Consider the following 24,582-nt stretch of genomic DNA (forward strand, 5'->3'; position numbering starts at 1 on the left):
AACTTTTGTGGCGTTTAACCTCTGAAAACGAAGCAATATTTGCTAATCAGTTCTGTAAGTCTACCAGTTGTGGAAAGTACAACCCAAGAGACATTTTTTCTGCTCTGACTTTATCACTTTAAAAGGCAAGAAATATGTTAAATTATTATTTTATTTCTACTGAAAAGCCGAGGGAAGTGTGAAAAAATTAACAGAATTCTGTACACTCAAAATATGTTTTTCAGTTTTCATATCCCATTATAATTCTGTGACCTCACAGATTAACATCCACAGGTAAAAAAAAACAAGAAACGTCTAGTTGTTAGAATGCTGTTGAAGCATAAACCTGGTTTCCTTATTGATTTTTTAAAAGTTTTTTCACATGATTAAATCCTTTACAGAAATACATCACCCCACAAATGATCATTTGTATATCAATTACTCACCTCGTGTTACTTTGAATCCATGACGAAAACTTTTACGTCTCCAGGAAACGAAGAATCCAAAAAGTGAGAAAATTCTTCATAGATAAGATGGATAGATAACTCTCACTTTTAGTTTAGTTTTCTGTCGTAAAGCACAGTATGTTCTGGAGGTATTGAGCATACAATTAAAGGACACTTGGATTATACTGCTCAGGTTGTGTGAGAGTTTGTCAACAGATGTTTTAATATAATTTGCTGTTGTTAAATGTGGACCCCCATGACTTCCAATTCATTGAGAATTTTCTCAGTTTTTGGATTCTTTGTTCCCCATGGAGGCATGCTAGAAAAACAAGGTTTTCTTCACCAATTCAAGGAAACACAGGGTGAGTATCTGATAGATAAATAATCATTTGGGGGTTGAAGTATTCTTTCAGTTCTCATAAGTTGTTCTGAACTGCCTTTAAGTATGATCTACAATAAATAATGGTATGAAACTTTACCAATTCAGGGTTCACATCAGCTTTGTATCCGGCTCTATTTGGTCTCCTGCATGACTCCAGGCAGGCAAACTGACTTTGTGAACCATTCCTGAGGTTACCATTATCTTTTCTTTCTCAAACTGGGTCTTTAGTATTTTCAAATGATACTATAAAATGTCTCTTTAAAGATGCTAATGAGATCTAAAATAAGTAGTACATTATTGCATCATTTGTGAGCAATTTACAAACCAGAGTGTGTGAAACATTGATTCGGTCTAGTGTCAGTGGTGATAAATCAGACAATGTGTCATCAGTCGCAGTCGCCTCAAGCTGTCATGCTCCTGCAGGAGTGGCTGCCTGGTTAACGCTGCCTGGCACGACGCCTCCGCAGTGACTCACCCGTAACAGCTCCTGGTTCTTCTCCTCCAGCTGGCATTCCAAGTGCCGCATTCGCTCCTCAATGCTCCCGTGACGCTCTTCCGCCTACACATGGAGCACAGCATAGACAGGACAAAAGAGGGCACGATGATCTGCATGTTTGACAGCCTGAAAGGGCGACAAAGAAAAGCAGTGGCGACGACACAAGCCAAAGCCTCTACCCCAAACTCAAAGATGGATGTCTAACATTTTAAAGCGCAACAGGAGAGAGAGGGTCGAAACAAAGAGTGACAAGGAGGAGGATGGAGAAAGAGGCCACCAAAAGGACAGAATGAAAGAGGAAGAGAGCTCCTCCAGCACTGCCAAGTGTGAGCTCCAGCCAGAAGTTGCCATGCAGCTGTCCCGTGGTGGTAGAACAGCCAGAGCAGAACCCCAGTAAACACGCTCGCCACAAAACACTAATAAGATAAATGAATGAAATCTGCTCTCTACAGGAGTTGGCAGCAGCTGTGACGCCCTGTGGGACTACCTTCCTAAGAATGGAGTTCATGTCTTGGAGTTTAGCTTCCATAACAAAGTGATAATCATCGGGGGAGGAAGAGGAGCTGGAGTCAGACTACGTGGCCGAGGAAGAGGAGAGGGACATGTTGAAACGTCATGACATGACACCACGTGCACACAGAAAAATCTAGAGACGAGGGCATCTGTGGGAATGTGTCAACAGCGTGTGTGTGTGTTTTACCTTGGTGAGGGCTGCTATCCTTTGGGCCAGTTCAGCCTCGACCTCCGGCAGAGTCTCCGCCTTCCTCATGGTCTGCTGGAGCTTCTGCTCTGCAAGCTCCAGCCTCTCCTGTAGCTGCCTGTTCTTCTCCTCCATCTGAACACACAAACATCGACAACACATGCAGGTACTCATTTAGATTCATGGAATACTGCATACTGCAAATTCTCTGATTAAATTTTCAAATAATGTAGTTATATAAGGATGTGTCCCAATTCCATATTATGTAGAAAATATACAAAAGGTAGATAGTCGACAGTGGGCGTTTTCAGCCTTTTCGGCCCAAACATTTCAGGACACTGTAGACAGCCGATGAGGGAGCTCCTCTCTAAGAACTCGATAACATCAAGAGCTCTTTTCTGTTTGCACTCACACCACCAACAAGAACGCTGAAGTCTCATATTTCTCCCGTCACATACATGCTCTGTAAAGCCTGGATCTATATAACACACCACAGTTTTAAAGGTTGACTTTTAGTCAAAAACATGTTTTATGGGGTCACTGTGACACTGTGACACTGTCACCTTCAACCACCAGATTCTAATCAGTTCATTCTTGAGATTTTGTGTTCACAAAATGAGACAGATGCAGTATCACAGTGACTTTGACCTCTGACCACCCGTGGGTAATTGTGGAGTCCAGTCAAATGTTTGTGCCTTATTTGAAGGAATTCCCTCAAGGTGTCCTTGAGATATCACCTTCACAAGACTTAACTGAATGCAAGGTCACTGTGACCTTGACCTTTGGCCACCAAAATCTAATCGACTCATCGCTGAGTCCGATTGATTGTGTCAAATTTGAAAAAATTCCCTTGAGAAGTTCTTGAGATATCGCATTCACGTGAATGTGCGGATGGACAACAACGCACTGCCTCTGGACTTGGCTATTGCCGGCACAGAGGTTTAAAAAGTTCCTCTAGTCTGAAAAATGTATAGCATGTACTATACTGTATACTTCTACTACTTTTACAGAATTAGTAGCAAAATTGCACAGTCACAGTTGGCACTTGGCACAAAGCATCTTTTGAGCAAACGTACCAAAGCAAATCTGAATTGAGAGCACAGATGGTAGAATATTTTACATGGCTCTGAATCATAATGCAAGTTAGACATGAAACTAGGTTTCTGGGCACGGACCTCTAAGCCAATAAGAGGGTACAGGTGAGGTCAGGCTGGTGCCAGACCAAAAGCAGCAAGCATCAAAGAGGAATCTATGGATGGATTCGGATAAAGAGTAACACTAATTTGGCTTGTTGTCAGTTGGAGTGGTGGGTGCCAGCAGTTCGTTTAGTTAGCTTACAAAAGTATCGGCTTCTACAACAAATCTTACGTTCCTACAATAGTAGCTCACAGTGTTGGTACAAGCAGTGTAGGGAGGAGGGGCAAAATTGATGTTTACAAACAGTAACAAACATATACTGCGTTGTACACCTTTAAGAATAGTTAACAGTATTCATGTTTCTCCCCTTCTGTCCTGGCATATATATCTGAAAACAGTCTGTGAACATTAATCCCTTCCTTCTTTTCCTTTTAATGTCAGCAGAGCATCATCGCCTGGTAAAAAATAGCACCACAGATATCTTTAGTGGGAGGACTGGCTACTGAAGGCTCTGGCAGCGTGCCTCAACCCTCCTTCAAAATAGCACCATAACAGAGTCAGAATAGCAGCGGCTCTGCACTTGCCAAGAGTGACAGTGACAACTTTTGCTCAGCGTCCCGGTAATTGCCCTGATGAGGCATTCAGACACGTTATGAGGATGGAAATCAAAACCCAGCATTCGGTGACACTTCCACCAAGTGACGTGTATCTCTCCGTTGCGTGTTAAGACTTTTGTCCCCGCCTTCCTCTGAGCTCTGATCAGTTTTAAGACTCTTTTTTGGGGGGGGACTGTCTTGGCAGCCTTTGCCTTTAGCGACAGATGCTCTGCTCCCCAAAGCATCGGCCCTGGCAGCTCAATAAGCAATAATTAGACTGGAGTGGGCCAGGGCTGTGTTGTGTCAGATATTTTCTGTTTTCATTCGTATCACTATCTCATTGGTGTCTGGGATGACACTGGGAAACCGTGACTGTGTGTTTTGGTTTGCGATATCCTCCCTTAGTGACCTTTCATCCAACTTGTTTTCCCGTTTTGCTCAAAATTTCTTCTCAGCCCTTCATCTCGCTGTTCCGATAGCCGAGCCTGTATTCCCTCAACAACTCATCTTAAAAAATCAGCGGCCAGATCCCGGGGGTTCATCCTTCTGGCACCACAACAGGTGAACTCAACACACAGCCAGCGAGGATGTGTGTTTGTGTGTGGTAGCAGGGCCTTAACGGAAAGGTTTTAGAGGTTATATTATCATTTATTTTGCAATGTGGTCTTCTTGTTAACTCAATGATTGGTTGTGAAAGAAGAAATCTTGACTCTGAATTGGGAATGTCAGCAAGAGTATTTTTGACCAGTTATGCTTGTTGGTCTATGAATTAATTTTGTTGCTCTTCAGTTTTTGGGGGCCGTATTCACAAAGCTTCCTTATACAAAGAATTGCTCCTCGTGACAAAAGTCTAAGAATGTGACATTGTTGGCACGAAGACTGATTTTGTTGAACTAGAAACAGAAATATACACCAGCCCACCTTACTTAATTGAAGATTTATGAAACATTTACATTTTGAAAAAAAAAAAAAATTCTATAAGATCAAAGATAAATGTATATAATATAGTATTTTATTTTTTATTTGATTTAAATAAGTGTCTTTCCCAAAATGTCAAATTATTCCTCAAACAGAGCCATTACTTTGAAGCAACTTTCTTCGCAGCAAAGCCAAAAGAAGCTTGTGTGTCTCATGGTGTGTGTTTTTGTGTGTGTGTGTGTGCGCGCGCGCTCATGATTACTTCTTCTCGTATTAGTCTGACAGTCTTTCTATCCTTCCAGAGCTCAGCTGGTGCTTTAGCCTGTGCTCATGAAAACGTCAGTCAGTCTTTTATGGCTGGGCAATTTATCTAATTGGCTGCAATGAATCATAAAGAATCATTGAGAGCAGAATAAATGTGTATCACTGTTCGGTCATATTGTGCAGCGATACACCAAGTTATGAAGACGACTTTCAGCGATCCACCATCAAAATTCCTTCCCCGGTAGTAATTTTCTCTGACCTTATTTGACACAATGTCAAGAGGTTTTCTCGTTGCCAAACCTCTGCGAATCAGCTCTGAGGGTTTTGTTAACTGACAGGAACCATCTATCTCACACAACCAGCTGCATGCATGTTTAATGCTTTTCTGAATCCAGTTATATTGTGGGAAAAAAATGATGTTTCAGCTCTGAATAGTCAATTTTAGCAGCCACCTGGACAACTCAATTTGACAAAAAATGATCCGTTTTTGAAGAAAAAATCAGATACCACAGTATCTTGATAATCTCTCAGGATTAAGATCATGGGTAAATCTGACCTCACACAAACAGTACTTGGATTACACAGACCTGTCTGAGGAACGCCTCCTTATTGGCCAACTCGTTCTCCAGTTTGTCGTTGATGTCGTGCACCGAGGTGGACTCTCGTTGGGCGCTCAGGTAACGTTTTTCCAATGTTACGATCCGTTCCTCCATGTCCTCTTTCTGACACATGGCCTGCACACAGAAACACACAGTCAGAGCAATCAGAGAATAACATGCCAAAAAACATTATTTTTAGTATTTTGAAGTGAGGGCAAACAGCGTGTTTTTGGTTGCTGCTGAGTTTTGTCTTAAAGAAATACTCACCCCACATTATTATTTTTTACGGTCATCTGCAGCTCTAACTCCAGTCTTTAAACTCAAAGAAATATTTTTGCAAACATGAATTGCTGCAATCTAATATCTGCACAGATTTTATTTATACCACCATAGCTTCATTGCAGCATGTTATTATTACAAATACTTATGCAACGACTATGGAAACTAAAACAGCTACAATATTTATTATACATGTCCAGACGCCTTCACACAGTTACTGAACATAAAATGTAAACACGAAGCGGAGCTGCAAGATGACCATAAAGCTTTTGCCATCAGATTTGCTGCGTATATGACATGAGCGTAGTATAATTTAGACTAGAAACAAGTCACCGAATAAGACAATATAGCTTCATAATCACACAGCTGAGATCTCATATCTCACACTGCTGTTGTGAAACAAGGTCCCCCTCTCATGACGGCAGCATTATCTCTGAGAGCTCATTTCCTGCTCGGGGAATTGCTGCAGATACAAGCCCATGCAAGAACATGTGGTTTCAAAACCACAGAAAAAATAGTTCCACTGGGAGAGCTGAATAAACAGCTGCCCTCAGAGAAGGCAGTGCGGGTAATAATGAAGGGTCGGTCCGATAAGGCCGCAATCTCTGCCTCTGCCTTCATCGTTAGCAATCAATAGCAATTTCAGCCGAGGGCTACAGGGGGATCAGCTTATATTCATATCTAGTCCACTTCACCGGCATTCACCTTACACACACATATACAGAATGGGTTTATGATTGGGATCCTTAATTGCAAATGTTTGACACAAACATCCTTGTTTCTGCAGGAAGGAGGCATCTCACTGGCTGCTTTGGTGCTTTACACGTCAATAATGCAGCTTGAAAAAACCAAATAACAGTGGCAGATGCACAAACAGCTGCTTGTTTTCTAAGAAGTTTTTATTTATTCAGTGTGTTTACATGGACATGAATAACCCGCTTATGGTCTGTTTATTTTGAGTATTCTGTTTATGTGTTTATGTAAACGCCATTTTCCATTAATGAGAAACCCAATCTTAAAAAAAACAAAGAAAAAAATAAACTTGGGTGTATACAGGTTAACGAATAACCTGATTTCTGATATCCCAAATATGATCATAACCAGAATAAGCCTCATAAACAGGTTATTCTTGTCCATGTGACAGTAGCCATTGTTAGGAATGTGTTTTGGTGGTAAGCTGGGGTCTGTTTGTACGCTACATTTATAGGATTCACTTGTTTGCATGTGATTGTTTGACAATAAATCTAATACATATTCTGTTGCAATTGTATGTTATTGCAAATAATAATTGAATATATTTTATATTTTTCAATATTTTCATATCTATCTATATATTCATATTTTAATATTCAGAATATTGTTATTGCAAACATACCCTGAAATTATTATTTTAGGGCCATATCATACACCTCTAGCCAGAAATGTAATATATTAAGTGTCAGTACAGTCATTTCTCGGGTGCAGTTGCAGTGCAGACACACCAAGAATAAAGATATGGAAATCTTGTTTTAGGAGGGTGTTTTAAAGAAACAGGCACTAAAAAACAGCATTTCAGACGGAGTGTGAATACAGGTACACTCAGTATGAGAAAAATAATGAACATTACAGCATGTAAAAATGTTCTATAAACCCAAAATATAAGAATGAACCTGTAAATGAGCATAATATGCAACCTTTAAAGAAGCAGTGTGTGTATGTGTTGGAAAAAATACATAGTCATAAAGAGGGGGTGTGAGAGTTTATGCTAATAGGGGCTTTTTTTAGGCCACTGCTAGCCTTCTTTGATGTCTCTCTTGCAACTGTTATTCCCTTGCAAATGTGTGCATGCTTCTCCCAGTGTGTGTGTGTTTGTGTGTGTGTGCGTGTGTGTGTGCTGTAACCTCTTTGATGTCCCTCTGGTACTTGTTGTTCATCTCCTCCGACTTGATGAGGTCCTTCCGGGCGGTCTCCAGCTCCTGCTCCACCTCGGACACCCGAGAGGAGAGGGAGGACATGCGCTCCTTCATCTGGGCCAGCTCGTAGTTCTGCTTCTCCAGCAGGTCCTGCAGCTCCACCACCTGGCTCGCCTCGTGGGCCGACTCCAGAGAGCCGTTGGACAGACGCTGGGGGAGAGATGAGTAAAGACGGGACAGTAACTTTAGCTTCGGTGTGACAGCAAAATGATTGTATTTTATAACCCCACAAACAGTTGACTTAGGAATATGATACAATATTAATGAATGCACGCAGAAAAATTCACAGATGTATTCTGTGATTTATATATAGTGCGATACATGGACATAAATAACCCCTTTATCAGGTTTATGATCATATTCAGGATATTGTTACATAAGCAAAGAGAAATCGAGTAATTCATATTCCCCTTACACATCCCAGTTTCATTCAGAGTACTCCAGCAAGTATATTGAGATTTCTCCTAAAAGGAAATTGGCTTTTATATGCTTAAACATATCAATGGGATACACCAAAAACCAGATAAATGAAGAGTATTCATGTCTATGTCAACGCACTTGACTGTCTCTACAAAAATATTTTGTAATGCACAAAAAAAAAAATACTATTTGTTTAAAAATGTAAACCAATCCACATCAAAAATGTATTTCTCATGCACACACAAATATTTCTCCATGCATATGTATTTAAAAGTATATAGCTGTTTTCATTAAAAATATTTTCGGATGTTGTGACATTTATATACAGATTGTTGAACCTACAAACTCTTTATGTTTGAAATTCACTGAATTTGTTAATGTTGTTGTTACATCTGCAATTATGAACATCCTAATGGACATTAAAACGTACCACATCCAGCTGCCCTGTTGAGGTTAAACTCAGCAGCTTGTAGTATAGCTCCAGGTGTAAATAACAACTTCCTCTCGTGTATGATTTAATGTTTCCGCCATGAATGCTTAGTTAACAAGCCAGCACTTGCACTTAATTCACCCATGAGCAATTATCATATTTCAGTAGTGCAATAGTGACTTAAAGGTACTATTCCTTGCAACACTGCCTTAACTGGTACAATAATTCAACTGCTGCAATGCTCTGTGCACGTATTCAACCGTGCAATATTTTTCAGTATACTAATTCATTTTCACCAAAACCTCTTGAATGTATATTTAATGCAAATACTGTACATATTTCTTATTCCTAGCCATGTAAAGACATTGCAGCATAACATACATTTTCATATTTCTAAAACTTTTCTTATTTCTACTTAATTATAATTCTTTGAACTGAACATGAGCAATTGTAATCACTTCAGAACCTTAAATAACCTACAATAGTTACACTTTTACACTGAGGTTTGAGGTTTGCTAGCAACTTATGTTACTCAATATATTTAATAATATATAAGCAGGTGTCTATTTGTAAACAGGTGCTATTTGTGATTGTCTAACAGCATTAGGGTTCATATTATAGCAGGTTAGCTGATTAACCTGGGCTGTTTTTTGACATTATTAACTAACTTGTTAGCTTGTAGTGACGCTCCTAGTGTAGATAACAACAATATATCTGCATTATGAATGCTAGCAACGTTTGCGTTAGCTAATAAATTAGCCATTTAATGCTAACATACAACACAGAATCATTTGCTAGCTGCTAGCCAAAATACGAACCTACAAACGTTAGACGTCAAAACGATATTGGCAACTCACTAATATCTTACCTGCCTGAATATAAGTTGCGCATTATAACGTAAATTGCTGGCAAACCATAATAAGCAAAGTGGTAACTAGCTAGCTTGCTAACGATCTTCGGCTGTTTGTTTCTATTAGCTTACTTGTTAGGTTAGCTAACATTAGATTAGCACTACAAACGTTGCACGCATTCATAACGCAACATATGTTAATCACGCACGAAACGACGGTTGAATTACGTGGATTATCACTATTAGACGTCATGTTGCAGCTAAACGTCAAACTCTCCAGGCAGCTTGATTAGTTGGATGTTCATCCTCCTGTCTGCAAAATTACAGTCTGGGCAGATGTTACGCTGCTTTACGTGACCTGATCATTCAAACTGGAAAACGCGCTGACGTGATTGGCTGGAATGGAAATGAGGCATCTGATTGGCTACAGATAATTTTATGATGAAAAAAAATGCATTTGTGAATGAAGTCTTAGCAGGGAAGTTGTCATATATCAGAAGTGCTCACAGGTAATCGTATAAAGTAGCCTAAACTAAGTGTATTGGTCCAAAGTAACATTATTAAGTGCATTTATTATCCCGTATGAATATGAAAAATTGATAAAAATATAACCCCTTGAAACCTCTGCAAATGAGAATGATTTCTTTCAAAAACACAAGAAGAAGGCAATGAGCAACAAAAAAATAAAATGCCCTCCAAATAACAAGAAGTTGATAAAAAGTATAAGAAAATTTCCTGAAAATTTAGGAAGGAAAAAAAGTTAGTTAAAAACAAACAAACAAACACGGAAGTTATCTGGAAAAGTGCTTAACATTTATAATATTTCTGCAACATAAATTTAAATATGTAATTATGATATAACAAATAACAATAATAATAATAATAATACATTTTAATTATAGAGTGCTCTTCACAATACTCAAAGATGCTTATCAGAGACAAAAAGTCAATTTAATTTTTCCCCAAGAAATTTTTCCCAAGCTTTAAAAAAAAAAAAATTAAAAATCTAAAAGTTTTTTACATTTTGTGGAAACTGTTATCGAGTTGCTCATTGCCCTTTTACCTCATGTTTTCAAAAGAAATTGCACCAATTTGCTCACAGTTTACAGGTTTTAATATTTTTGTTATAGGCATCTGAAAGCAGCATAAAACAAGAGACATCGTGCCAGGTTTCAGAGGGTTAACAATACAAAATATAGTCAAATTAAATCATATTATCATTAAGACTTTATGTACATTTATTTGTGAATTTCTATTACAACTATTTAAAACAAGAAATACTTGTGTGTAAATCATAAGTACATTTGCAAATCTTTACAATTACATACAACAACTACTTCTGTGTGCATCGTTATTGTTAACTAAAATCACAAAATACATTTGTGAATCCTCCTCTGTTCATTCATTAACCCTTCAAAACCTGAGCAAATTGGTTTGATTGCTTTCTTAAACATGGGGGGAAAAGGCAGCGGCCGACTTGGCAAAAAATAAAGCAAAATAAAGTAGTAAAAGGCAACAAGAAGATTAAAATTACCAAAAAATGAGTTTAAAAAAGGATGGGAGGGTTATAAAAAATATGTATATACAAAACTAGGGAAGACTGTCTAGAAATAATATTTATTAATCTAATATATTGAGTGGCTTGCTAATTTAAAATTATGTAACATAAAAATGTGATAAAATATATAAAACAACTATTTTTAGGTCATTTTGTTTTTATTATTTTCTCCTTGTTTTTAGGAAGTTTTCTTGAAACTTTTTTTTTAAACATTTTTTTTCTAATTTTTGGGCCATGCCTTGTTAATATGCTTGTTATCTTCTACCCATGTTTTTAAAAGAAGTCAAACCAATTTGCTCAGGTTTCAAAGGGTTTCAACAACCATCTATGTCATAAACACAAGTTCACAAGTTGCATCTGAACACAGCAACAGACTGTGGTTATGGTCCAGATGGACGTTCAATCTGCAAACGATGTGCACCATTTGGTACTGTTTCCAGGCTGAACATGTTTCCTGAAAACAGTGTGCAATGATGTGCAACTGGTGTGTCCTCTCATTTGGTGGGTGTATCAGTGGTGCATACATAAACCAAATTCTAGTACGTTTTTACTGACATGTTTTTAAGTTCACACTTGCTTTGGTGATGCAAATGTTTGTATCCATTGCCAATAAAGCTCCTTTGCATTTAATTTAATTAAACCCTGCTGTATTAAAAGGCAGTGCCGTTGCGTAATGCAGCAGGGTGTTCAATGCACCAACGTTTCTATTTAAATAAACATTTTGCTGCATGCATTTGTCAGGGCTCATTTTGTCGCAGCCTTATTTTTTTTTTTTTTGGTTAATCAGAAACGTGTATCTTGGCAATCTGATCTTGGTCGTAATTGTCTTACAGGCCCATTTGGCTGGGGAGCATTTGGTTTGCTACATTTACAGCTCATGAATAAATCAAATCAACAATCTAGTGGCTTTTAAATATACGGTTCACACCACTTTCTCTTTTGAAAACATGTTTCAACCACATTCGGACTTGGGGATAAAAAAAAATAATTTAAAACATCCAATACAAAATGCAACTTTGACTGAAAAATAGACACATTACAAAGATTAAAATGCACCAGGTGAAAAAACTATTTTCTGATTTCCTGCCATTCCCCGGCTTCTTGTGGCGTATTGAAGTGGGCCTTGAGAAATCAGTCTCGCTCCTACTTCAGATACCATTTCTTCTTTGGAGAGTTACAGGCATTAGCACTCTGATAAATTCGTGTCGAGGAGCTGGAGGCCTTGGCTCTGCTCCTGCTTTGATTTCGGATGGTGACAAAGACTGTGTGACTGAGAATCACTCCAGTCTCCTTTGGAAAAATTACTTTGACACTTGCATGAGTAAAATGATTAGGGCTCGCTCTGTGCAGCTCGGCGGGTCTCTGCATGAGGTAGATTAATGAGGGGGATGCCAGAGAGATCCAACTTAAGCAGAGCATCAGATAACAACTTTATTATCACCACTAAATAACACCCTCCTTTCAAATAACAAAGCTTTATGTTTGAGTGTAATCACTGTAGAGCAGGTGGAAGTGAAGACTCAGGAAAAGTGATGTCTTTATTCTTCGTCTCTCTGCTGTATCGGGCCCAGCTGCCCGTCCTCGGCCATCCATCTGTGAGGACCAACCTAATTGGGCCTCTCTGCCGGCTGTCTGTGATCAATGATTCACCCGAGCAGGGAACAAGACCCACTAAATCACACCACTGATTTTAATACCGGCGCACCGGCACCGGGCCGCTCTCATAAAAAGGACCAACTTTCAGGATTTGGCTCTACTTTATTGCAAAACGTCCCGCAGATGATAAATTATGCATCTGTGGCTCCTGTTATTGTGCCCGCTTCACAGTCATGTGAAATTAAGACCCCTGTTTTTTAAGACTGGGAAAGTTTGAATGAGCAATCTTTTTATATCTCACAAGAGTTTAGACAAAGTTTTATATCCACATGAGCAGATACATTTTAGGGTTTAGTACAGATAGAGGCACAGATACTCTCAAAAAATACTTGAGTACACTTATGAGGTATTATTACTTCCTTACAGCACTGTCTACACTGCAGTGTAACGTTACCATCACAAAAAGACAAACAAAAACAAAATTGCAGTGAGAGTAAGGGCCTTGAAATAATTCATAAATGATCCCAAATCACATAATAATCACATTTTCCTGTTCTTCTCATTCTGCACACATGATGTAAAATGCAGAAACACGGCTGCAAAGTTACTAATGTTTTATTTATTCATCTATCTTTCACAAAGATTCGTCTTCTGTTACAATTTAAAGTAAAACGTTAGCGAGGTGTAGAGTTTGCCACTGAATCTGTTCTTTAGCAGTGATGGGCAATGTAAGTAACCCAGGCTCAGTCCAGTGCTGCATGTTTATGAAAAATGTAAGTGTTAAAGCAGCAGGCGTCATCTGTCAGACTGCATTAGCTGCTTATCAGGCAGATCCAGGTCTGTGCGAAAGGTCTGAGAGCTCTGCGGGTCAATATGCACTTCAAGAGCTGCCGCTTCCTCACTCTGACTCCGACCTCCCCTCTCTGTGACCTCTTTTCACCTGTCACACTAACGACAACCAAAGGACAGGTGCAAATCAAGTGGAGAGGACTGTGCTTCCTGTGAGACGTGCGTCGTGCAGATCAGGGTTGTCATCCCACCCAGTGATGGCAATGACACTGAATAACCAGCGCTCGCTCTCACTTCAACACATTTTAGCACACACACCATTTCTTTTGCATATATATACACAGAAACAAAAACAACACACTTTGTATTTGCTCCTTTTATCTTCACAAGACGATAGCTGTCTGCTCATTAGCCCATCCCTTCACACAACACACCCTTCATCTTTTTTTACCCCCGACATCCCCCCGCCTTCTCCAGCAGACCGGTCGAGTAATCGCGTCTCCATTGATCTACCCAGGTATCCTCTGTAAGATGCAGATGCAGCCGTCTGCATGTTAAAAAAGATTTCAAAGGTCTGTTTGGGATTCGGGGGCCCGGTTGTTTTGGGCTCTGATGCAGTGTCTGTTTTGTTTTATCTAGTAAGCAGTTACACCTCCGTCTCTAAATTAATAATCAGAGGGAAATTTGTATTCAGTTATGCAGCTTCACGTGTGCTCCTGAATAATAAGAGAGGCTGAGGTCACAGCGAGAGCCGACGGCTGACTGTGGGTCACCTTCAGAACACCAGCAGAGCTAAATGGATGATCAAAACCTTAGAATAACATTGTACTTAATAACATTATACTGACATTTAAAACAACAGGCGAAACTACGTATGCAGGAATTATTTGTGTATCACACCAACAATTTCACTCTGACACTGAAGAAACTTAATAATGACCGACGAGGGCCCTGATATTATTTAAAGGGCAAGTTTGGTATTTTTTCTGAACCCTATTTTCCTGTGTTTTTGTGTCTAAATCACTATTGACAAGAACATGTTGTTGTCTAGCATTGAGTGAAACAGGCTGCAATGTAACCACTCAGGGCACGTTTGTGCCATCAAGTTTTTTTCACTGTCGGGCTCAGATTGTTATTCTAACTTTATGGAAAGGATCCTAACAATAACAGCCCTTTTTGTGAGAGAGTAAGATCCTTTTTGTGTAATCAAAAACAGCCCCGACACTGCTATCGTAAAAACCACCAGACTCCATTTAAATAAACAGTAATTTTATTATTCTAAAAACACTTCATTTAAAATCGACCAAAACAAAACAAGATGTCTTAGTTTGTCGTTTCACTGTTTCAACAATCAACAATTGTGGTTGGTTTGAAATAAACCCTTAATTCACCCAGTTCAATGTGAAAATATGCTGGCTATGACATGCTGACATGCTAAAATGACAGTTTACTTAAAAGAGTCTGGTGGGTTTGTGAATTCAGGGTTATTTCCTGTAAAACAAAAAGGATCTTACTCTTTAACATCACATGTCTCGCTCAATACTGAAACAATTTCAAAACGTGTTGTTCCCATTAGTCACTTAGACACAAAAACATGGCAAAATAGAATTATAATTACCAAACTTACCCTTTAATATTGTGTAACCACACAGGTTGTGCCGTTTGTATATACTGTAAAGGTTTAAGAATTACTTTAACATTTTAAGACTTAAATTTGCTTGTGTGCTAAATTATTGGTTTTTAGTCTGTTTTATTTATTTTGAATGTGTCCTCTTTTATTGTAAAACACTATGTAACTGTGTTTTGAAGCATGCTATATGAATGAAGTTTGTAATTATTATTTAATATCTTAAACTGTGCTAATTTTGTGCAGAGTTTGACCACCTCCTATATGTTGACATAAAGCCAAAAACTTATCAGCCAGTAATGACAGTATCCACTTTTGCAGGAAAACGTTAAACCAAAAAGTTGTATGTCCATTGATAAGTTTAAAATAAATGTCCATTTTATCAAGAAAAAGACTCACCTTGCCATGAACCTTCTGCTGAGCTTCACTTCCCTCCAGGATGTCCTCTCCTCCGTCCCCGGAAGCCACTTTTCTCTGAATGTGAGCATTTTGTTCCCGTAAGGCCACAATCTGCAGGAGGACAACAAGCACAAAGATTAGAGCTGAAATACACAGAAAACCTGCAAAAGCATACAAACACTTATGTTGGAGGTCGCGAGAGACGAAATAAAAACAAGCTCAGACTGATTGATGTAATTGCATTCCCTTCGATGAGGCTTTACAAACATGTTGAAACCTCAGTGTTTGAACTCGTCACATTTCCCTCTTATGCAACGTCAGTAAATTACAGTCTGTCCCTCTCCGAAGGAATTTGTGGAAAAACAGCTTCAACCAACATGAAGCAGGAAGCATGTGAGCACTGATACAATCACTATAATTATCAGGTAGTGCGGACCGCATGTCTCTTTCCACCACCTTAAGCAACTGTCCTAAAGTCATAATCCTGTCAGACGGTGACCGACAACAACAATAATTAGGTTCTTCCTCGACAGACACCGTGTGATTAACGCTTTCCTCGTGATGGGGAAGAGAAAGGTAGACAGTGCACCTCACAGCTGCTTGTCTCTCATTAACAGCTTGAAGCCCCTGAGACTTGGTGGTGCCTCTTCTACTTTCCAAAACAAGACTTTCCACAACTTAAAACTTGTGGGTGTAAGCTACATGTACTGTAGTAATTTGAACCACGCAAAATGCCCTACCAAAAATGTCAACTTCTAGTAAAAACATCCACCTCTTATTTCAGTGCAGCTTTGAAAAACACTGCAGTAATTTGCTAAATTATAGTGCTATAATGTGCTCAACAAAATGGGGAGGGCAAAAAGTCAAGCAGCAGACTGAGTCCAGAGGCATTTCCAGCTGGGATTGTGACAACAAAATCAGATATTATTGACAAACATTGCACATTTTCAGCTGTGGTTTTACCCACAAAATTTGGTATTTTTTAACGAGACATCAGGACATTTACGGTCATGTTTTTGGCGACAAACAAAGGTTTTTTCATGAGTTGATGGGACATTTTTAGCAGTGTTTATGGTAGGAAAAGCTGGTATTTTTTAGCCAGACATCGGGAAATGCCGTGATTTTGGTGACCAAACCGGGTATTTTTAACAAGATGACAAGACATTTCAAGCCATGTTTCTGACAACAAATCTGGGTATTTTAAGTCCAATCAAGATCTTTTCCTAAACCTAACCAAGTGTCTTTTGTCCATAACATAACTTCACATTAACCAAAGCACAAAGAAACGTACAATGCCAACATTTATTCTGGCAATTGGGTTGGAAAAACTTTTACAGTCACAGAAAGTAGTCCATTGAACCGGGATGCTTCTTCTCTGTTTAAAAAAAACCTCTTATCCCACTCTTATTGTCAGCAGCCAAGAAGCAACTCCATCAACCAACAACCAGAAACTACTGAACATGTGCCATGCTGTTAGCATGACTTGATTAAAGCTGCATCCTGCTGCTTCCACTCTGTAAGTTTTCAGACACTTTAGAAATGCTTTAATCTCCGAAGCACCAGGGTTCTCGTGTTATTCCTTTTTTGTCCTTTTTTTTGTGATTTCAATTTCCAAGCAGCCCAGATACTGTATCTGTTATTAGATGCCTCACAATATATCTGTAGTATACATACAGTTTGCTGCAGAAGGAGTTGATAATACAATTACTTGAAGGTCATCTTTGTTCAGAACAAATAAATTGGGATGCTCGAAAATCTGCTCCTCTGTAGGAAGCGAGAAAATTGCATTTCTTCCGACAGTAGATATTTGCTGTGAATGAAACCGTGAAGGAATCCTCAGCATAATCAATGACACGATGGTCGATCGAATTGAAACGCTAACTTTGAACTGATCTGATTCAAACTTAAATCTTACATTAACCTATTCAGATCCCACATCCACTCCAATGGACACAACTTTTCTAGGCTGTCTAGATCTATGTGATAACTGTCAATCAATTCCACCTGAATGCAGACTTCTTTGATAGGATGTCTATCAACCAATCACAATGTAGTGGAGCCACACCTGCTTTATAACAACACTGCCGACTGTAAGGAAAGAAGGGAGTGCAAGACACATTTTAATCAATTATTCATACAGACAAAATACATAAATTGTGTTCAAACAGCTTTGAAAAGTAAACATCTGATGTTATATCACTTATATATGTAAAAAAGGTAAAATATTTACAGTTTTCACTCAGGATTTTTTTCCATGTCACTGGAAAATGAAAAGAGGAAATAAAGTTTATATGGGGAGGCACTTTAAGATTTTATTTTCCGATGAAACAATAAGCTTTATTGTTTCTTATTGGTTATGTTCAGGAGTATTTATCTCTGAAGGGTTTCCACATACTATTTCAGGAGATACTTCAGAAATTAGTGCAAAAAAAAGTCTGTCAAGACCATTTATTGTAATTATCTCTTTTAAGCAATTTTTGTGTTAAAATACATTGTCCGTTGGAATGGAGAGGGGAAAAAAACATATAATTATAATATTTTTTTGCTAATGGTTTGTGAGTGCATTTAGAGAAGAAATCCATCATTATTAGGTTTTTTTTGTGTTTGAAACATAATTGGGTTCTGAGTGGGTTTAAGCGCGAGTCAGTATTTATTTAACGCGGGAACGTAAGGCAGTATGAGACGTTTCCTCCCATCCGCATTGGACAGGGTTTACCTCGCATTAAGTCTGGACACTAACTCTGCAGCCAACAGCCAACAAGAAGAAGCCAACAGCTTGGCTTCTTCTTCCCTGTTGCACATCGACTACACACCGTCTCTGTTCATTATTTTTAACGAGGGCATAATTATGCCTCCGTATGTTTCTGCACCATTATTCTGAGATTGTCTGTAATTTCTCCGGCTCAGAGATCAAACAGCAACACCACCCCTGACAGAAAGGCACAACAAATGACGACCGGAGTGCTACAGATGCATCTCCAGCTCTGAAATTACAAAAAGGGAGACGTTTGACAGATGCAAAATAAACATGGTGCCCATTATTTCTTTTTGATGTTGTTGATCTACCTCTCATCAAAAAGCAGACATCTGATGGAGGAGGAGAAGAGGGGCAAAATGCACGAAATGGGCCTTTTTTTGCTGCACAGCATCATGCTTTCCTTATCTTTCTTTAGCACCTCTGTGGTGGACTGAGAGGACTGTCTGAGGTAATGTGATGGAGAAGAGATTGGACAAATGTGAGGACTGAAGGGAGGGTTTCTTAGAGTATAAAAGATTGATTTTGTCAAGGTGAGAGCTGGGGGCATGCACGTCTCTGGTGCAATGCGCTTAAATTGCAATCAATCAAATGCATGCACACATACACTCACAAACATATATACACACACAGATCATGAAAGCAAAAAATACACTTCTTTTTATGTGAGAAGGGTGTTCATTTTTTTTTGAATGTGCCTGTGATAGTGCTGGGATTTCTTTGGAGAAGATGTGAGAGTTAGCACACAGGATTAGAACAGGAAGAATAAAAAACATGTTTCCTCTGTCAAAGTCTTCCATTTTACTTAGATTTGACTGCTCCCAAGGCTTCATATTATTAAGCTGTTTTCTATTACTGAGTCCATAAAGTCTTGTTTGCTAAAATCATGTAAAACTAGCAATAATGCCATATGCCTCAGTGAACCTGTCAAGTTGCAGTTATTTTTTGACATCCATGTCTGTCCAGGTTCAACGTGAAGCCATGACAGTAGAGAAGTCTTCAAATATGGATGTTGCGGCAAAAAAACTGCATATTCTAAAACAAGGATGCTTCACACACATCTTCACCCCGGCAGCACCGACGTCACATATCTATGCAATCAGCACAGTTTCAAGGTATAGACCCAAAATTAGTGTCACCAGCATGTGACCAAATGCCCCCCCTTATCTTTTTTCTGAAGATTAGTAAGTCACAGTGAAATTGACCTTTGACTTTTTGAGTAGAAAATTTCAGCACTTAATCATTCTATTACATTTTTGTGAAGCTTTGTCACAATTAGTGGATGACGTCTTCGATTATCGCAAAAAACATGATTGTAAGGTCACTGTGACTTCGACCTTTGACCACTTAAATCTGAGCCGTTCATTATTTAGTCAAAGCGGATGTTTGTGCCAATTCTGAAGAAAAATCCCTCAAGGCATTGTTAAGATAATAGGTTTAAGAGAATGGGACAGACACAAGGTCACAGTGAACTTGACCTTTTGTCCACCAAAATCATATCAGTTCATCCTTAAGTCCAAGTGGACGTTTGTGCCAAATTTGAAAATAAAATTCCCGTTCTCGAGATATCCTTTTATAAGAATTAGATGGATGCAATAACACACTGATCTTGACCTTTGATCACCACAACCGAATCAGTTCATCCTAAGTCCAAGTAGACGTTTGTGCCAAATTTGAAGAGACTCCCTTCAGGAGTTCTTGAGATACTGCGTTCACAAGAATGGGGAGGATAGACCAACAACTTAAAAACATAATGCCTCCTAACAAAGCTATCACCGGCGCTAAGGCATAAAAATCTATTCAATTTGTCACCTATTTTTCTCAGTTAGCTTTTTATTCCGAAGGGCCGGGTCTTAAAAGAACACAAGATTTTCATCCAACAGTTTTTTGTTTTGTTTATTTCACCTGTAAGATTTCTGGCTTTGCTGGTTTGTCTGTGCGCCTCTCACTCGGTTGGCCAAGACTCATTTGGAAAAAGATACTGTCTCGTACTTCTGGGCACCAATCAGCTTTTAGCAGTATTTGAATCAAATCTGATGACAGGTGTGGGTTTGTTTGTTGACAAGCTGCTGTCAATCACAGTGAGCTTTTGAGTATCAAAATCTGAGGAAAAACTCAAAAGGAATACTTCAGCCCGCAAATTTGTATATCAGTTATTTATGCTGTTATGTTGAATTCCTGAAGACGTTTTTCTCGCATGCCTCCGCAATGAACAAAAAACGGAAAACATTCTTGATGGATCGGAGTAAAAGGGGTCTGCGATATCAGAAGATCTGTTTGAGCATAAGTCTCACGTACAAATCAATCAATACATCACTTGGAGGTGAAGTATTCCTTTAAAGCTTTTTTTTCTTAAGTTTTAGTTGGATTTCTTCTTATTTCATCATTAAATTTTAATTTTATAGTATAATATTTGATACAGGAAAACGGTCTTAAACTAAACAAGACATTTTGGACTCAAGAATAAATAAAACTTGCTTGATGAGATGGAATTTTTATAAATGTCAATGGTTTTTGTAGTTGTTTATCATATAATTATTATTTTATCTGTTTGGTCCGTTTCTGATTGTGGGTGCAAATTAGTTGTTCAGCCACCCGAAGCACTTTTAAATTGGAGTTTTTTCAAAATGTGTCACAGTGTTGATTAATGTCCAGTGACTCCTATAAATAAGCAAAACAACAATTTATGCTCAGACAGATTCCAACAGATTCTGCATTACAGTTTGGTGCAAAGCAGCAAATTACAATCAGCAGCAGTAATCAGTGTGCAGCCACTTAAACACCTGTGACTGGATGAGGTCAAAGGCCGCTGATTTCATCTGGCGTGGCCGTGTTGTCCAAACCCCCGTGGGGGAGAAGGGACTCATACCAGACCTCCATCACAAATCAATTACCGGTTCGCTGGCTCGTGGTCTGCCCGCCTCCCTGGAGCCTCTGAAGCGTGGACATTTTTATTCTGCAAAGCCGGTTTAACTGCCTCCTCCACCGCCTCAAGGGCCAATCACTCATCTGTCCGCAGCACTGACAAGTGTAGTGTTAACCATTTACGAGGGACGGCCCCACAGATGTACTGTACGGTCTTTCTAACCTTGGCTGTGTGATGTGAGAAAAATCTTCAGTGCTACATCCTCGACTGTGATGTCTGTCGGGGACTTTACAGCTTAAAAAGCAGACTTTGTCAAGAAGCTGTAAAACTGAAATGAGAGACAGCTTTGGGATCCAGCGGCCTGCCACGTTATTTTTTTTAACTATTCGCTCCTTTTACTTGTCTTTGAATTCTCTCTCTGTCTGCTCAGATCCGACACCGTCTAATGTTGGATTCAGACCACTCTACTGTCAGACATTCCTCTCTGTGTTTCTCTCCTTCGGTCCTCTCGTCTCCAAACCCTGGCAGATGTTCTTTGACCGACTGCGCTCTCATTAACACAAACACCTCCGCACACAACCTGCCTCTGCCTCCCACCTGCCTTCTCTATTTCTGTCTTTGCTCTTTTTGCATTTCCTCTCTCCTCTCCCTGTCTGCCCTTCCTCCCACTCCAACCGCTCCCCCCCTCTGCTTTCCACTCCCCTTACCCCTTCTTCTTCTTCTTCTTCTCCTCTCCTCACCAAATTTTATTCTCAGCCTGAATGTCAGACTGGCATGTCTGACAGGCTGTGAAGTGCCAGCCTGAGGGTTTATTCCTCAGCTGGAAGACAACCATCTGCAGTGTGAGAGGTGCTCAGGTACTTCAGCCTGCCTGAGCCAGGAGGTTGAGAAGGAGTTAGGCCACCATCGCAGAGAGTGGTCACTCTTCTGTCAGCCTCAGCCACTCATGTGCACAGTGTACAGATGAGGGTGGGTGAAGCCTGCAGAGGTGCTCTGGGTGTTTGAGCTGATACATAATTCAGGACATGTCACTGTATGTTTTAGATTCACAGCCACATAAAGGAGCAGGACAGAAGTCTGTTCATTGTGAATTCAAACATGGACACATGTTGCAGTGTAAAGTACGCAACAGTATCTAGTTAGCTGACATTTTATATTGTTTTTTATATGTTACTATTTGTCTTCATCGGGCTTGCTTTTCACAAATTTCACTTTTTAATTGTCACTTTACATTTTCAAATACATATATATATATACATATAACTGGCTATAAGCTATTAAAGTCCAATGTCAGCAATAGAAGACTTCAGTTCATGTGGTTATGCATTCATCCATTATTCACATTCAGTCTAGCTGTGGCAGCTCTTACCTCCTGATTGGCTGCTGTCAGCTCCTCCTCCAAGGCAGACACCCTCTCCAGTGACACTCGTAGTCTCTCTCTTACCTGGAAAGCAAAACAAAAAACCAACACGCATCATGAAATACTTGTTGATCTCTCTGATGGACTGTATTATTAACTTGAGCAGATTTCTACATTTTCTCAGAGCTGGACTGATCGCAAAGGATCTGACAGAAACGCACTTTTTTCCCTCTGACTACTGTTTAAATTAGAGTCTGGGCAATCAAGGGTTAACACAGCATAAGAAGCCCTACTGCTGCAGCACAAAGAGCTGTCCTCTTTTCCTCCCTTAGCCTCACAATAATAGTTTGCTGTGGCTTCAAAGTGGCGTTTTGCGGCTTTCATTGCTTGTGGCCGTGGCTGTGATGGAGCAATTACTCGCACCGCATGGTCATTGTACACCACCGCTGCTACTGCCGCCACACAGGATGTCAGATCTCAAAGGATCCAGATCCTGGATTAGGAGTTAGCCGGGGTCTGAGCGGGGGACGCCCCCCCCCCCAGCTGCACAAGACAGCTTTTATGCAGTTGAAAAGCATGTTGCTGGCCCTGCTTTATAAATGATGGCTTTTAGAGGAGAGCATGAATGGATTACAGGGGCGGTGGTGATATCACACAGGGGGCGGAGGTCATAAATCAGCAGGCTGTGAGGAGGCAGGAGACACGCCGGTTGGGAGTAAAACCAACAAATGATACCATAAACACAGATGACACTGTGGCAGCAAAATATGTCACAGTCTCAATAGCACTTTTTACCCAGACTGCGTGATAGAGCTGCTGGGAAGTCCATTCATGCTGCCGGCTTTACTGTTTTATACAGAACCAAACACTGCGGCATCATGTCAAACGTGTGTGATTTTGGACTGCATGGAGGCGTACTGGAATCCATAAAAGTGTGAAGTGTAACACAAGAGTTTCAGCCTCTAGTGTGACATAAAACGTGCACGGACAGCACTTTCTAAACAATAACAAACCATTTGCCTTCTCTGTTACACGGTGGCTGATCTCGTCCTCTGCTAAGAGGATAAGGAGCTCTTTGACCTCAATATAGGTGGACATTTTCAGCCGCTGTTCTTCGTCTTTGAGGTTGCTGCCAACTGCTGTCAGCTGATTTTTAAATCTCCTGCGCCAAAAAGTCACACCCATCACGTCCTGCCAGCTGTCATTTTTACACAAACATTGAATTAGCTCAGTTTTGACCTCCACTGCCAGCTTTAAGAATATTATTTTGCAGGGGGGGCGCCCATTAGCTCACCTGGTAGAGCGGGCGCCCCATGTATGGAGGCTGTGTCCTCACCACAGCGGCTACGAGTTCAACTCCAGCTTGCAGCCCTTTGCTGCATGTCATCACCTCTCTCTCCTGCTTTAAGCTGTCCTATACTAATGAAGGCAGAGAGCCCCAAAAACATCTTCAAAAAAGAATATTACTTTTAAAATAAATAATAATGGTTCCACCAAGACACAGCAGACAAACTGCGTGCTGCTTATAGGCAGACAACTTGAAACCAAAATGCTGTGCTAATGGAGGCACACTTACCTTCTCGTCTAGGGCTTTATGGTGTTCGAAGAGGGACTTGAGTGCTTTGAGGACCTCGACTTCACTGGAGACTCCCGAGGGAGACTGAGCCTGCCGCTTGACCACCGTCATTCGAAGTGACCGCTCGTGTCTGGACACCAGGCACTCCAGATGCTCCAGCAGCAGCTGAGGAGACACATGAGAAAAATCACTGTTAACAACATCATCATCATCATTGGAGAAAAAAATAAATCCCCCTCACAGCAGTGTAACAGGTGAAGTGCTGATAAAACATAGAAATAATACGAAAGAATCCAAATGAGAAAAGGTTTGCTGCACACCAAACCCCAGCTTTTATTCTTTTAATTTATTAAGCATTTTTGCAAGCAGTAACAACACATCAAAGTGTGCTTCATCAGGCTCGCACCCAGACCTTAAAGACAAATCAACAACATAACGTGGCTAACACATAAAAAATACAATACAACTGTAATGCAAGGCAGACATCAGTAAGGAAACAATTTAGGTGGTTTTTAATCTTAAACACCCTCTTTTACATTACATTTAACTATAACTGTTATAATTCTCATCATCATCCACATTGTTAAATCGTTATTTTATTCAGTTAA

At 39.8% G+C, this 24,582-nt stretch overlaps 1 protein-coding gene across 3 annotated transcripts in view; it reads right to left on the minus strand.

Annotated features, from left to right (window-relative positions):
• ppfia2 (PTPRF interacting protein alpha 2) overlaps nt 1-24,582 on the minus strand; it is a 253,750-nt gene that overhangs the window by 39,397 nt on the left and 189,771 nt on the right. For all 3 annotated transcript variants that reach the window (XM_088073032.1, XM_088073033.1, XM_088073034.1), the window contains 7 exons: nt 23,975-24,139; nt 22,408-22,482; nt 15,418-15,528; nt 7,677-7,898; nt 5,506-5,652; nt 2,004-2,138; nt 1,283-1,366 (listed from right to left, as the gene is read on the minus strand). In XM_088073032.1, coding sequence (XP_087929158.1) covers nt 1,283-1,366; nt 2,004-2,138; nt 5,506-5,652; nt 7,677-7,898; nt 15,418-15,528; nt 22,408-22,482; nt 23,975-24,139 — 939 coding nt within the window. The remainder of the gene's footprint in view (nt 1-1,282; nt 1,367-2,003; nt 2,139-5,505; nt 5,653-7,676; nt 7,899-15,417; nt 15,529-22,407; nt 22,483-23,974; nt 24,140-24,582) is intronic.

The sequence above is a fragment of the Plectropomus leopardus genome, chromosome 22 (genome assembly GCF_026936395.1).
Source record: "Plectropomus leopardus strain MGB_pleo_1.0 chromosome 22, ASM2693639v1, whole genome shotgun sequence".
In the NCBI taxonomy this organism is placed as follows: Eukaryota; Metazoa; Chordata; class Actinopteri; order Perciformes; family Serranidae; genus Plectropomus; species Plectropomus leopardus.